Source organism: Prunus mume, linkage group LG5 (assembly GCF_029339155.1).
Source record: "Prunus mume cultivar Tortuosa linkage group LG5, ASM2933915v1, whole genome shotgun sequence".
Classification (NCBI taxonomy): Eukaryota; Viridiplantae; Streptophyta; class Magnoliopsida; order Rosales; family Rosaceae; genus Prunus; species Prunus mume.
Genome location: NC_142702.1, coordinates 17,615,150 through 17,629,784, shown reverse-complemented (window position 1 = coordinate 17,629,784; position 14,635 = coordinate 17,615,150). Strand labels below are relative to the sequence as shown.

The 14,635-nt window shown below is 37.4% G+C and overlaps 2 protein-coding genes and 1 long non-coding RNA gene across 3 annotated transcripts; 1 reads left to right on the top strand and 2 right to left on the bottom strand.

Moving 5' to 3' along the window:
• Positions 1–213: 213 nt before the first annotated feature.
• LOC103331591 (disease resistance protein RUN1-like) lies at positions 214–4,945 on the bottom strand. Its single transcript, XM_089051848.1, has 6 exons — positions 4,360–4,945; positions 2,746–3,847; positions 2,372–2,662; positions 1,390–2,238; positions 778–1,288; positions 214–591 (listed from the first exon to the last, which is right to left on the bottom strand). Exons 1-6 carry the CDS (start codon positions 4,575–4,577, stop codon positions 464–466), a joined length of 3,099 nt encoding a protein of 1,032 aa, XP_088907974.1. The 5' UTR covers positions 4,578–4,945; the 3' UTR covers positions 214–463.
• A 1,482-nt stretch (positions 4,946–6,427) lies between these two features.
• Positions 6,428–8,021, bottom strand: LOC148917174 (uncharacterized). Its single transcript, XR_016126628.1, has 2 exons — positions 7,088–8,021; positions 6,428–6,724 (listed from the first exon to the last, which is right to left on the bottom strand). It is a non-coding gene; the product is annotated as an uncharacterized LOC148917174 (long non-coding RNA).
• Positions 8,022–10,719: 2,698 nt separating this feature from the next.
• Positions 10,720–11,906, top strand: LOC148917173 (uncharacterized). Its single transcript, XM_089052377.1, has 2 exons — positions 10,720–11,306; positions 11,558–11,906. The coding sequence occupies exons 1-2, from the start codon at positions 10,720–10,722 to the stop codon at positions 11,904–11,906; spliced, it is 936 nt and encodes a 311-aa protein (XP_088908503.1).
• The last annotated feature ends 2,729 nt before the right edge of the window (positions 11,907–14,635 follow it).

Sequence of the window (14,635 nt, the reverse complement as noted above, 5' to 3'; positions counted from 1 at the left end):
AGCATAGTTGTTTCCTGTTTTTGCCAGCCTATTATTTAATGATTCTGATTTTCCTGTTATTGCCACTACTTGTCAACCTAACCACATTCTAACAGACTAACTAATTAGAGTGACACGTGGATATACTCTATCAGGCTCCACTCAAAAACCTTTACAACAGTTTGCATATTATATCCCCATCATTTTCACAATTAAAAAAAAAAACACAAAATATATCAACAGAGCAGATGCAGATGCTAATCTCACAATCTGGTTGGGCCACTTCAGTTTTCCAGCCCAAAGATATGTTAAAACTGAACAAATGGGGTCAATAAAAATAATCCCCCAGAACAAATGGGGTCAATAAAAATATCTCCGAAGAAGATGTATGCAAAAAGAAATAGTCTGCTGCTGAGATGTACAAGAAATTCATCCAGGGCTTGTGGACGGTCGCTTCTTTCCGCCTGAGAGAGAAGATATATAGCTACATTTTCCTACCAACAGGACAACAGAAACAAGCTGCGAGCACCTTCCAGCCACAGAGGCCGCCGGAGTTATTGCTGCCTGTAGTGGTTGCAACTGTGATATCATCCTGTTGCTCTTCTTCTTCGTCTGGTAAACATACAAAACCAGAGAAAACCTCCTCAGGAAAACATATATACAAGACAAGTGAAAATCCAAACAAATTAGAGAGGAATAGGGACTAACAAAATATAGATTCATTTATTATTTTTATTTATTTTATATTTGGATATAGTTGGAGTAAAATTATGAAATTGCGTCAATAAAACTTCACACCTATCGTATCTTCTTCATCAGAGTCCCCAGGGCTCATATTATACCATATTTGATGATCATAAGAAGAATCTGTGGAAATCATATTATGATTCTCTTCTTGTTGCACCTGCACAAGTCGGATGCCCAACTCCTTTACCAGAAACCATGATTTCATAATTACAGAAACAACCACTTCATCGCCACCTTGCAACTGATCATCCAAATTCCAGTGGCTTAACCATATCATGTCTTCTCCTTCACCTGGAATACCGTAGTGTGATGGGTAATACGCCCTCCTCAGACCTTTGCTCTTATTTTTGACTCTTATTAGTAGCGTACCATGGAGGTTGAAAATACGAGAATCACAGACAGCATTCACATAGACAACAAAGACAATCAAGCCTCGAGTTCTGTGATTATCAAGTAATGGCACAGTAAAAGATATTGAGGACCCCCTGCTTTTATGGCTGAATTGGCCTGGAACCTTATTCCCACCAAAAAATGTGCTGAATATACCATGTTCGTACAGTCCCTATATATATGCAATAGAACTGGCAATATTAGTCAACTCTTTCCTGTGATCATATGAGAGAGAGAGAGAGAGAGAGAGAGAGAGAGAGAGAGAGTGCACACCTGAACGGGAATTGGAACATCATTTCGTAAGTGTGGTGTACACATCTGAATGGGTGCCATTGATTCCAACAAGTTGCACAATCCCAAGAGGTTGATCATTTCTGCATCAACTCTACCAATGGGTTGTAACTTGAACTTGTACTCCCACTCAACTAGGCTGTCGGTATCACGGCATGCGTAATCATGCCAAAACAATGAAGAGGATTGATACGTTATTTTCTCCAATGATATGCAATGGTTGATATTCAATTCGTTTAGTTTTGGTAACCCCAGAAGCGATTTGAGACTTGTACACATGGAAAAAGAGAGTTCATGGAGCCTTGTTAATCCTTTGATACAATTTGGTAGGCTACCAAATGGATTATTACCTAGATTTAGTCTATGCAACAAGGACAAATGACTAAAATCCATAGGAAAGGCATCATCCGAAAGATTGCACCCCCAAAGACTTAATTCTACTAAAGAGCATGGTAAAGAACCCAAGATACTTGAACTTCTTTCTAGCCATAATTCACTTATCGGAATTCCATCTGTCTCAAGCACTTTTAACGAGTCCATGTTCCTCAACATCTCAATTGATAACCTATTAAGATTTGAGCAACCGGATATAATAAATGTTTCAAGTGATTTTAGCATACAAATGTTCCTGGGAAGCATCCTAAGGTTTTTGCAATCTTTCATATTCAAGTAAATAAGTCTCTCTAGGTTTCCAATGGATCCATGGACATAAATTAGGCTCGTGCAGTCTACTAGAACCAATTTCTCTAGATTTGGGCAATATGAGAAGTCAACTGTTTCTGTAAGGGAATGAGAATGGCTGAGATCAAGGATCTTCAAGGACCAAAGACACTGTAGAGGGGAAAAAATGTACAAAGGAAAAAATCAATGTTGAGAATTAATTGTTATAGATAAATAATTTGTTATCAAACTAAAACCCTAATTAAAATGAAAAAGAAATTGAAAAGAGTACAGAGTAACATACTTTTGTTCCCTTGAATACTTGTCTCAGACCGCTGTATTGCATTTCAAGAATAATAATGCTTTCCAAAGGAAAATCAACGGGTATAGAATCCAAAGGAAACTTAGTCCAACACAACCATCTTAGTCTTTTACAAAATTTTGCATAAGATCCGTTAAGTTGTACGTGACTAAGATGGAGTAGTTTTAGTTCCCACATACTTGAAAATGCATTGGTTTCCAAGACTTTCTCATTTGAGTTTATAGTAGGGCACATGTGCATGTCAAGGACAAGACCTTCAATCGTTTCCGTGCCCTACAAATGAAAGGAGAAAAACATTTGGAAAATATTTACAAGAAGAAAAACATATATGTGTACAAAGAACGCATATTTCTTACTTTCTTTTCCATCAAGATTTTGAAAGAGTCCTTATGATGCCATACTCTACTACGCTTCCAAGGTTCATTTGATTCTTGGCAAACAATTTCTCTTCCCATTCCATGAATCAGGTCGTGCATATGCACCTTGTCAAATTCATCAATAGTCACCAAACATCTATCGATGAGATTTTGAATGCCAACAATTGTATAGAAATCACATCCATCTAGTATTTTAACAATGTAATCTTTGTCCTTTCCGATAAAGAAACAAGCAATGTGGAGGAATAATTTTCGGTCATGGTCATCTTGCAAAGAGTCATAGCTTACTCTTAGTTTATTTATTATTTCAAGATTTGGAATAGCTTCTAACTTCTCCAATGCACTTTTCCATACATCTATACTATCCCCCAAGTACATAGAAGAACCTAAAACTTTAAGAGCTAATGGAAGTCCTCCGCAATGATCCACTATTTTTTGCGAATATTCTACGTAACCTTCAATGGGATGGTCTTGACCAAAAGCGTGCCAACTAAAAAGCTCCAATGATTCCTTGTCATCCAAAGTTTCAACTTTATGCATCTTAGTAACTTGATGAGCCCTTAACAATCTTGCATGCCTAGTTGTTATTATGATTTTACTTCCTGGATAAAACTGATCTTTCATCCGAAATACAGCATCTAATTGATCCATATGATCCACATCATCAAGAACAAGGAGAACCTTCTTAGAGCTTATTGCATCTTCAATCTCAGTTAATCCTTCACTAACACTGCTTATTTTCATTTTTCTCCTATTCAAAATATCAGAAAGAAGCTGTGTTTGTAATTGAACTAAGCCATTGGGTTGCTGCGAAACTTTTTTTATGTTTTCAAGGAAGCTCCTTCCTTCAAACCTTCCATAGTTTGAATTATAAACAAACTTTGCAATGGTTGTCTTCCCTATTCCACTCATGCCATAAATTACAAGTATGCCAACATCATCTGATCCATCTTGTAACCATAAATTCAGTTCGTTGATTTGAAAATGCATTCCGATCATGATGTGGGGAACACTTAGGGGTCTACGCCTTAGTTTTTCTCCTATCACTTGAACAATCTTGTTGATGAACTTTGACTCGAGTCTGAAAAGTTGCAATCCAAATGAAAAATGAATTCAAACATCCTTGCAATAGCACAATCCGTCAACTAAGTTGATTTTTCCATCAATTTTTGCACATCTTCTCATTTGAAAAAACCAACTTTCAGATTTGTTTGATTTGCTTAAAATGAGCTTGGGGTTTCTGAAAAACATTCTTATGGATTTGATCTTCAGGTGGATTAGGCATCAAAACTTTCTTTGGATTTGATCTTGATGCTTCATGCATATTTTGTGGTGCTTCGTAACTAAAATCCACGAATGTACACATTTTTTTATAATCAATTTTGTACCTTCTATGTTCAAATTTTGAGCTTCCATTTTTCTAATTTTAGTTATCTATCCTAAAAATATTTATTGGAAATTTCAGAAATATTATAATTAACACACCCTAAAAACATTAATAATCGTCGGAAGGGATTATATTTAGTTTTAGGAGTGAGTTTGCGAAAAAAAGACAAAGATTGTAAATAAAAGAAGTGGTAGGAAAGAGATTACCCATCAGCTTGATTTTGTAAGACCATCCCTGCCAGATCTGCAACCTCTTTAAGTGCCTTCCTCCATTCCTTCACTTTGTTCGACGGTTGGGTTTTTTGGTGTCTAGCAAATGCCTTTGCAAGACTTCCTGTCTGCTTCCGCAAGTCGGATGGATCCGCGTCGTAGAAGACAGGTAAAACGACATGGTCAGCTGAGATCCTCTTGCGTTCAAGGATCATGACGAGCTCGTCAAGGCACCATCTGGACGACGCGTAGTTTTTTGAGAACACAATAACAGAAGTTCGTGAGTGTTTGATTGCTTTCTGCAGTTCAGGCTTGATACCTTCTCCTCTCTCGACTTCATCGTCGTCTCGGAAAGTGCGAAATCCGGCGTTGACAAGGGCCGTGTAGAGGTGGTCAGTGAAAGCCTTGCGAGTGTCTTGGCCTCAAACTCAGGAACACGTGATAACGACAATATCGAGAAGTACTGGAAACAGAGGAGGTTTGTGAATCGGCTGCTCTCACAAGTGCCATGGATGAGGTGTTGTGAACATGTAATCTGCCTTGATGGATTGTATAAACAAGCAGCTTGTGAATGACCAAATGAAAGGATCATCCGTCCATTGACTTAAAAAGTTGAGTCAAGCAAATCAAATCATTATTTGTGTCTTTGAATACATGCACTTAAAAAGCAAGCACGTGAAATCAAGATACCTTTTTTCTAAAAGGATGCACTAATATCGAGTGAGTCAAGGGGGCAGGCAGAGGTTTTTCGCTCGTTTTAAGATAAACAAAGCCAACTGGTGGCGACAGTTGTTGTCCATTCTTAATGACTCTTTCTTAATGTCCTTTCTTAAGGACTTTATGCATTCACTAATATCGGATTTGATTGGATATTCCTTATATTTAAAGCAGGTTCAGCATCTCTAAGGGAGTATGCAATAAAATTGTATTATAAGAGCATTCACAATGATGTTCTCTATTTTTTAGTTAAAATTTGGCTAAGAATATAAGAAAGCTATTTTAGGAGCTCTTTAAAAAATTTCAACTCCAACCATACTCCCTAATTTGGAGAGTCATAAATATTATAACTCTTTTTTGATTGGTTCATCTCTATTAAAAAATAAAATAAAAAATAGTTAGCATTAAATAAAAGTTTGAAATATTGATTAAATAAAGCAGCATTAAATTATAGGGAGCCACTAGAAGTCCTTTATCTCTCCTCAGATTTAGGAGCTCCTAGAAGACTCCATATTTTAGGAGGTGGATAGGGAGCGTGGTTGGAGTTGCATTTTTACGATTTCTCCCTAAAATTTGTCTAAGGAGGTGATTTAGGGAGCCCATTGTGGATGCTCTAACAATTAGGTGGCATATTGCCTAAACATTCATCCCATAAAAAAAGTTGATCACTCAAGGGACTAGACAATGCAAGTGTATAAACTATTATTATATTATTTACTTTATCTTTTACATTTATTACTATTATATATTATAAAAAGTAGGTGAGAGACTAGAAATGATATTTTATTATAAACATAAAGTGGGATCCAATATGTACAGTTCACTTTCACTACAACACAAAAACCCTTCTATGACGTCTGATTTGCGTCATAGAAGTCATTTAATGACGCGGATCGGCGTCGTTACTTGCGCCGTAGAAAGGGGGTTATGAAACTTTTTCAAAACACGACGTCTGTTCTGCGTCATGGAATAGGGTTTCAATGACGCGAATAACGCGTCATGAAAACTTTTTAAAACAAGTCTATACCACGTCATGAAATGAGATTTTAATGACGTGAATGGCGCGTTGTGGAAACTTTTTCAGAACACGACATCTACTCCACGTCATGGAATGGAGTTTCAATGACGCCTTGATATCGTGTCATGAAAACATTTCCAAAACATGACGTCTATTCAGCGTCATGGAATGGTTTCAATGACACAGTTTAGACGTTGTTGAAATTCTTTAAATTTTTTATAAAAATAAAAATTCTTAATATATATATATATATATATATATATATTCCATCATTTTAATTATGCAAAAAGAAATTAATATATTAAAAAAAAATAAAGACACAAAGGCAAATTACTTTAAATTATATTTCTAGTACTCAAAATGATTCTAGTACATCATGAGAAATTTAATGAAAATAAATTGTCATTAGTACATTTAAATTAACTAAGTACATAACTTCATTCATCTCTCTTCTCGTCAACGAGGAAATGATTCAGACATTGAAGAATAAGAGGTACGGGGTGATAGTAGACTATCCTCCTTCAATCTTCTACCATCTGCATTTGTTTGGGAGACACGTTCACTTCCAGCAAGTTGGCTTCAAAACACTTCACAGACCCTGAATTCTCCAAGAGTGCTTTCAATGGTCTAGAAAAAAAAATCGATAAGTAGTTATAAGCCCTCTCAATCGCTTTCTCCTCAGTAGTATAGATACTGTTTGAAAATGAAAATCATGGTTTGATAAAGAACTACATAATGCCATCAATGCTTAGCTGGAAACGTATCATCTCAGTGCACGATCAATACATATCACTATCATAAAGAATGACAATATCTGCAATAGCAAGATTAATACCAAGTTCGGCAGCTCTGATAGAAACAGTGGAAGCAATGGCTTAAGTGCTTTTGGTGAACAAAACATGAAATAACAGAACACGAAATACAATATTATACGCTTGAAGTCAATAACAGAACATGAAATACTTGACTACCATTGACAGCTATAACAACCTCAGATATAAGAGATTCGACATCTTCCTCATCTATGACTCTAAGATCACAATTTCAGCAGCCTCCCTTGCCAATTTTTGAACTTCCTAACATTTCCAAAGCAACAATATTTCAAATTCAGCCCATTCTTTGTCCATTGCTAAAGTGAACAACTTGTTAAGATAAAGTATATATCAAGCCAATATAAGATTATTAGATGGATAAAAGTAGCAATTGACTTAATCAGAAAGTTAGAGGTGCAAGTAAGCAGGGCATAAGAGTCAAGGGTTAAAGCGTATAATGTGTCAAGATAAAATGGAAACAATAAGAAATAGAAAGTAATTGTGAAAGTAAAATAAAGTAGATTATAACTCAATTGGAGATGTCTTCGAACCATAGCTGCATCAGTAATATATATGTCAGATCCACAAAACATTCATAGGCATCTGACTATCCAAACAGAAAGATAACAAAAGCAATATGTCTGTGTTAGGAGAGATGCAGTTGATCTGAGTTGCTTCTCATTTGTACCAGAATCTGATGCATACCAAACCATGCCTATATTCTGCTTTCTTTCATTATTTGCAAAAATGAAACTTGGATGGCTTTCTAGTTCATTGGGTAAATGTTGCAGGACACATTTCGGAGCTGCATTTACAGGCGTGGCATATGGGTTTTTGACACAAAATAGTAATTACTCTCTGAAAATTAAACAAAAATAAAAATTCTAAATACTAACGCACAGCTAGAACCCAAATTCAATCAAATAAAATCAGAAATGCAAGTAGGATCTTGGATTCAATCAAATAAAATCACATGCATATAGAATCCAAATAAAAACAAACATTCACATAGAATCCACAATTAAAGAAAGCTACAGACATCTAGAATTCAAAACAATCCTAAACTGATACCAAAACTTTATTTCAAGCATGGAGGTTAGGGCTTTACAAAATCGCACCTTGGGAACTGTCACTCAGCCTTCACCTTCGAAGCAATTGGCCTCGAGAAATTGCTTCTAGCAGATGAGGAGTTGAAGCTCTTTAACGTTCCAGTGAGAGAAAAGCCATAGATTGTAAGAGAGGGAGACAGAGAAGAAGCCAGAGAAAGAGAGGGAGGGTTTCGATGGGATTTGATGAGAGAGAGAGAGAGAGAGAGAGAAATTTGCAAAGTCTGAGAAGGAAGAGATCTGAGAGAGCATTTGGGATTAAAGAATAAATTAGAGATTGGAGATAGAATATGAGGCTTCTGTAATGGGGAAGAGAATTTGACCCCCAAAAAAAGACGCACCAAACTTAAATTTGGTGACAAAAAGGGCGGCACGCGAAAAATTTTGGGGGAAAAAATTACAAATCTATGACGCATATGCTACGTCGTTAAAGTGCTAAAGATTTTATGGCGCAGAAAACACGTCATGTTAAGGTTATTGAAAATATTTCCGCCCGTGATGTGTAGATGATGTCGTTAAATTAAGAACAAATTTGGGGTACATCTATGACGCAGATCCTGCGTCGTCGTATAACTGTTTCACTAACTATTTCATGACATGTTGAGGACGTCGTTAAATTAAGAAAAAATTTGGGGTACATCTATGATGCAGATCCCGCGTCGTTGAATAACTGTTTCATGACGTGTTGATGAGCGTCATTAAATTAAGAACAAATTTGGGGTGCATCTATGACGTAGATCCGTGTCGTACGTCATATAAGCTTTTCATGACGTGTTAAGGATGTCGTTAAATCAGGAAAAAATTTGGGGTACATCTATGACGCAAATCCTGCGTCGTCATATAACGGTTTCATGATGTGTTGAGGACGTCGTTAAATTCACAACAAACGGTAGATAAAAAAATCTTAATGACGCATGATACACGTCGTCTAAATGTACTAGAATCAATGACACACATCCCGCATCATTGAAAAAGATTTTAATGACGCGTCCAGCGAGTGTCATGATAACGGTGTCATAAACTCACATCTATGACGCATTTTAAAAACACGTCATAAATAATAACATTTCATGACGTGTATTTTCAATGTGTCATTAAATATGTGTCATAAAAAGACTCTTTTGTGTAGTGTTTAAAGTAGGCAATATTGAAAGTATATATATTTTACTTACCCGTTTGCCTCTTCTTTCGGAGCATGAAAATGTTGATGTGGCAACGCAAATGAAGTTTGCCTACTTTTTTGTCTCTTTCTTTTGAGATGCTTGGAAGAAAATAAATTATATATATATAACTAAATTGAAGGCAGAAGATAAATTACTTATAAATAAAACTTGTAAGTAATTCCACTTAATCCCTAAACATGGAAGATTATTCACCGCACCTTCATTTTTCTCCTTCAATAGATTTATCGAATACTACTCACCAAACATAATATTCTGTCGTCAATTGGGTTTGCCTCAGACACCCACCAAAAAAACAAAACTCTCAAATAAAAAACATAAGATTCTGTCTTTCATAAAAATATGGCCATTTTAAAACTGACAATAATTTGGTGTCTCTATCTAGCAAGCACACATGTACTGTCAGTAATTTGGTGTCTCTACCATCACAGCGTCACTGTTGGAGACGGATAATAATAAAAAAGACTGAATATAATATTGCTCAGAAGTGTTATATATGGACTATCCTCATACTCAGATGCTCATAAGTTAACCAATAAGAGTGGATCATTACATGTAAAAAGGAAAAATCGACTGAATAAATTGGGTTGGTTAACTTATGAGCTAATGCAAATCCGGCGTTGACCAAAGCAGTGTAGAGGTGGTTAGTGAAAGTGTTGCGAGTGCCTTCACCTTTAAAACTCAGAAACACGTACATGATAATGTTCATTTTCTTTATTTTCCCAAATAAAGGAGAAAAATAGAATACGATTCCGTAAGGTTTTTTCTTTCTATCATGATAGTCCTCCAAATTAACACCCAACATCAATTTGGGCCTTACTATTTGATTTTACAAAAAAATCTGTTAGATTACTGACATGGCTGTTGAAATGTAAGTAGTGAGCTGATAGGAAATGGAATTAAGCCTGGTTAGCTAATGGTGTATTCACTTAGTCAATAAAAATGACAGGTGTTAGGCTTTAGTAGTAAAAGGCTTATAAGCCACGTGTAACGTTTTTATTAAGCAGTTATAGATGAAGGGCTGAGATACAAAGTGATGTAATTGTATCTAGCTATTCATTCTAACGGACATATAGCTCACAGAGAGCTTGCTCATTTTGTAAGAGCTGTGAAATGGAAAATACACACACGATTTGATTCTCTCTGTATTCTCTTTGCTATCTTCACTATTCTTCACAAAACACTAACATGGCATCAAAGCCAGGTTAGATCATTTAGATCTGGGCGTAATCTACGAAGTCACTGAGCTCAATCGAGGCTCACGTGAAGCTCTGTGAAGGTTGCAGACGTTAGCATCTGAGAAGATAGATAAATTGATTCGGACCAAAAGATGTCTAGGTCTGGAGGCTCGGAGGTGAGGACTCCAATTTTCTATGGTGAGAACTACGAGTTCTGGAGGATTAAGATGACAACGATTTTCAAATCGCTTGGGCTATGGAGTCTGGTAGAAAAGGGGATTCCAACTCCTGATTGAAGAAGAAGAAAATAGCTGAAGAGGCATAAGAAGAAGAACTGATGCAGAGATGATCGTTGTGCTCATGAGGACGCGAAGGCTTTGGGCATTATCCAAAACACGTTTCGACCGCATCTTCCCTCGGATTGCCAACGCTGACTCAGCCAAGATGACGTGGAATTTGCTTTATGGTGAATATCACGGTGGTGATCAAGTCAGGTCAGTGAAACTTCAGAATCTCATAAGAGAGTTTGAATACATGAGAATGCGTGAGAATGAACCTTTAACTGCATATCTCACTCGATTGAATGAATTGATAAATCAAATGAAAACATTTGGAGAAGTATTATCTAATGAAAGGCTGGTTCAGAAAGTGTTAATTAGTCTCAGTAAAATGTATGATCCTATATGCTTGGTGATTGAGAATACAAAGAGCTTGGAGACTATTGAATTGCAGGAGGTTATTGCAATATTGAAGAGCCAAGAGCAATGTTTTGAGATGCATAACGTGGACTCGGTTGAGAAGGCATTTGCCTTTTTCTCAGTAAATGAAAAACATCATAACAAGAATAGTACTCACTCTAGTTCTGCTAAGTCCCGAAACATTGGCGATCTAAAACAAGTCATGGATTACGGATCTAAGCCACAGCAGGCCAGGTCTGCATGATTTCAAATGGCTCAAAACTTGTGCATCAAGAAGGTGTGAAACCTCAATGCAAAGTTTGCTATAAGTTCCATTTTGGAGAATGTAGGAATAAGGGATAGCCTAAGTGCTACAAGTGTGAAAGATTTGGGCATTTGGCCAGGGAGTGCACAACAAACAAAGGTGTGCAGAAAGCCAATAATGCAAGCCAAGTGGAAGTAGGAGGAAACCTGTTCTATGCAAACTGTGCAATTTCATAAAATAGGGCAAATGAAGAATGGTATGTGGATAGTGGTTGCAGCAATCATATGACGGGGAATAAGGAGCTGCTAATTGATATGAACACAAATGTGACAGGCAAAGTCACGCAGATGCCAACAGGGGAACTTATACACATAACTGGTATGGGCACTTTGGTGCTTAACACAAGCACTGGTACAAAATATATCAGAGAAGTCATGTATTTGCCCGGATTGAAAGAAAATCTGTTGAGTGTGGGACAAATGGATGAACATGGTTACCATTTGGTGTTTGGAAGCAATATGTGCAGTATTTTTTATGATGCTTCACTGGAGAATCTTATCATGAAGGTGGAAATGAGAAAGAATAGATGATATCCATTGACTTTGTCTTCAAATACCTATGTTGCATTAAGAGCTGGTGTGACTCACTCTACCTGGATTTGGCACAAAAGAATGGGGCATTTACATTTAAAAGGGCTAAACCAGCTCAAGGAAAAGGAGATGGTGCATGTGCATACATCTGGAAGTGTAGATGGAGTCTGTGAAGGCTGTCAGTTTGGGAAACAACATAGAGAATGGTTTCCCAAGAACCAAGCATGGAGGGCAAGTACTCCTCTTGAGTTAATACACATGGACTTGTGTGGGCCTATGGAAAACGAGTCGCTTTCAGGTAACAAATACTTCATGCTCCTCATAGATGACTGTACAAGAATGATTTGGGTCTATTTTCTTAGATACAAGTCCGATACACTAAACTGCTTTAGAAAGTTTAAGTCTATGGTAAAGCTGCAGAGTGGTTTTAAAGTGAAATGTGTAAGAAGTGATAAAGGATGAGAGTTCACATCCAGTGAATTCGATAGGCTGTGTGAAGAGGCAGGTATTCAAAGGCAGTTTTCTATGGCATATACTCCACAACAAAATGGAGTGGTAGAAAGAAAGAATAGGACGGTGGTAGAAATGGCAAAGGCTATGTTACATGAGAAGGAGCTACCCTACTATCTGTGGGCAGAGGCTGTACATACTGCCATGTACCTATTGAATAGATGTCCTACCAAGGCACTCAGAAACAAAACTCCTTTTGAAGCGTATAGTACAAGGAAACCAGGTGTTGCTCATTTAAAAATGTTTGGCAGCGTCTGCTTTGTACATAAACCAGCTGAAGGGAGACATAAATTGGATGCCAAGAGCACAAAGGGAGTGTTTGTTGGTTATGCTACTTGTGAAAAGGGTTATAGAGTCTTTGACCCTATCACTAGGAAGCTCTTATTGTCAAGGGATGTTGTGTTTGATGAAAGAGCAACCTGGAATTGGAAAGAAGTGGCTGAGAATCAAGTGCAAGTGATGAACTATGAAGAGCAGCCTAGGAATTCTGAAGCAACACCATTTGAAACACGTGTAGGAAATCAGAATCATGGTTTCATGTCAGGAGAAAGGGGTTCACAAGGAGAATCAAGTAAAATAAGCAGCAGGGTACAAGACACTCAAAAATTTGATCACACTCCATTGAAATGGAGAAAGTTGGATGATATTTTAGCATAATGCAATCTGTGCATTATGGAACCTGAGAAGTTTGATGAAGCTGCAAAGGATGAGTCATGGATAAAGGCTATGAAGGATGAGTTGTCCATGATAGAGAAGAATGCTACATGGGAGCTGGTTGACAGACCTACGAAAAAACCAATTGTTGGAGTTAAATGGGTGTTTAAAACGAAGTTAAATCTAGATGGTTCAGTTCAGAAAAATAAGGCAAAGTTAGTGGCTAAAGGATACTCTCAGAAACCAGGGGTGGACTACAATGAAACGTTTGCACCTGTGGCTAGATTAGACACAATCCGAACTCTAATTGCACTAGTTGCACAGAAGAGTTGGCAGCTGTACCAGTTAGATGTTAAGTTAGCTTTTCTAAATGGTATCCTAGAATAAAAAGTGTATGTAGATCAACCGGAGGGATTTGTGGTGAAGGGGAGTGAAAGAAAGGTTTACAAGCTGCACAAGACTTTATATGGCTTGAAACAGGCACCAAGAGCTTGGTATAGTGAGATTGATGGTTATTTTGCTGAGTGTGGTTTCACAAAGAGTCAAAGTGAAGCCACTCTTTATGTTAAGACTAGAGGCGAAGCAAGCATCTTGATAGTGTCTATCTATGTAGATGACATAGTCTACACTGGAAACAACCATGAAATGTTAGAAGAATTCAAGCAAGATATGATGGAGAAATATGAGATGACGGATTTGGGACTCTTGCATCACTTCTTGGGGATGAGAGTAATTCAAACACCAACGAGCATCTTTCTTCATCAAAGAAAGTATGCATCAACTCTGTTGAGCAGATTCGGTCTGAGTGACTGTAAACCTGTGGCTATCCCTCTTGTTCCAACTGAAAAATTAAGTAAGGATGATGGGAGTGGCTCCACAAATGAGGAGCAATATAGAAAGATCGTTGGAAGTCTGCTGTATCTCACAGCTACAAGACCTGATATTATGTTTGCAGCTAGCTTGCTTGCAAGGTTTATGCACTGCCCCACCAACAAACATCTTGGAACAGCAAAACGAGTTCTTAGATATGTGAAAGGAACACTTGACTATGGTCTGGAGAATGTGAAGGTAAAAGGGGCTGTTCTAATTGGCTATTGTGACAGTGATTGGAGTGGTTCAGTGGATGATAACAAGAGCACCTTCTGGATATGCATTTTCTTTTGGTAGTGGAGTGTTTGCTTGGGCTTCAGTTAAACAGAATTGCGTTGCACTCTCTACTGCAGAGGCAGAATACATTAGTGCCTCAAGCAACAACACAAGCTATTTGGTTGAGATTTGTTTTGGAAGATTTCGGAGAATTTCAAACAGAGGCCACACCACTACACTATGATAACATCTCAACTATTGCCATTACAAAGAATGAAAGGACCCGCCCCGAATTTTCCGAAACCCGAGACGAATCCTGTGGAGACCACTACATCACACCCATGCCGGGTTCACTCCCTAAAAGGTAGCCTCCTTTTTCAAAAAGAGTAAGGGTGCGATACTTTCTGCCTAAAATTCGGCAGAGTCTCCTTTGTAATTTGAACAATTCCCCAAAGTTCCAACCTGCATAAAACACTTTT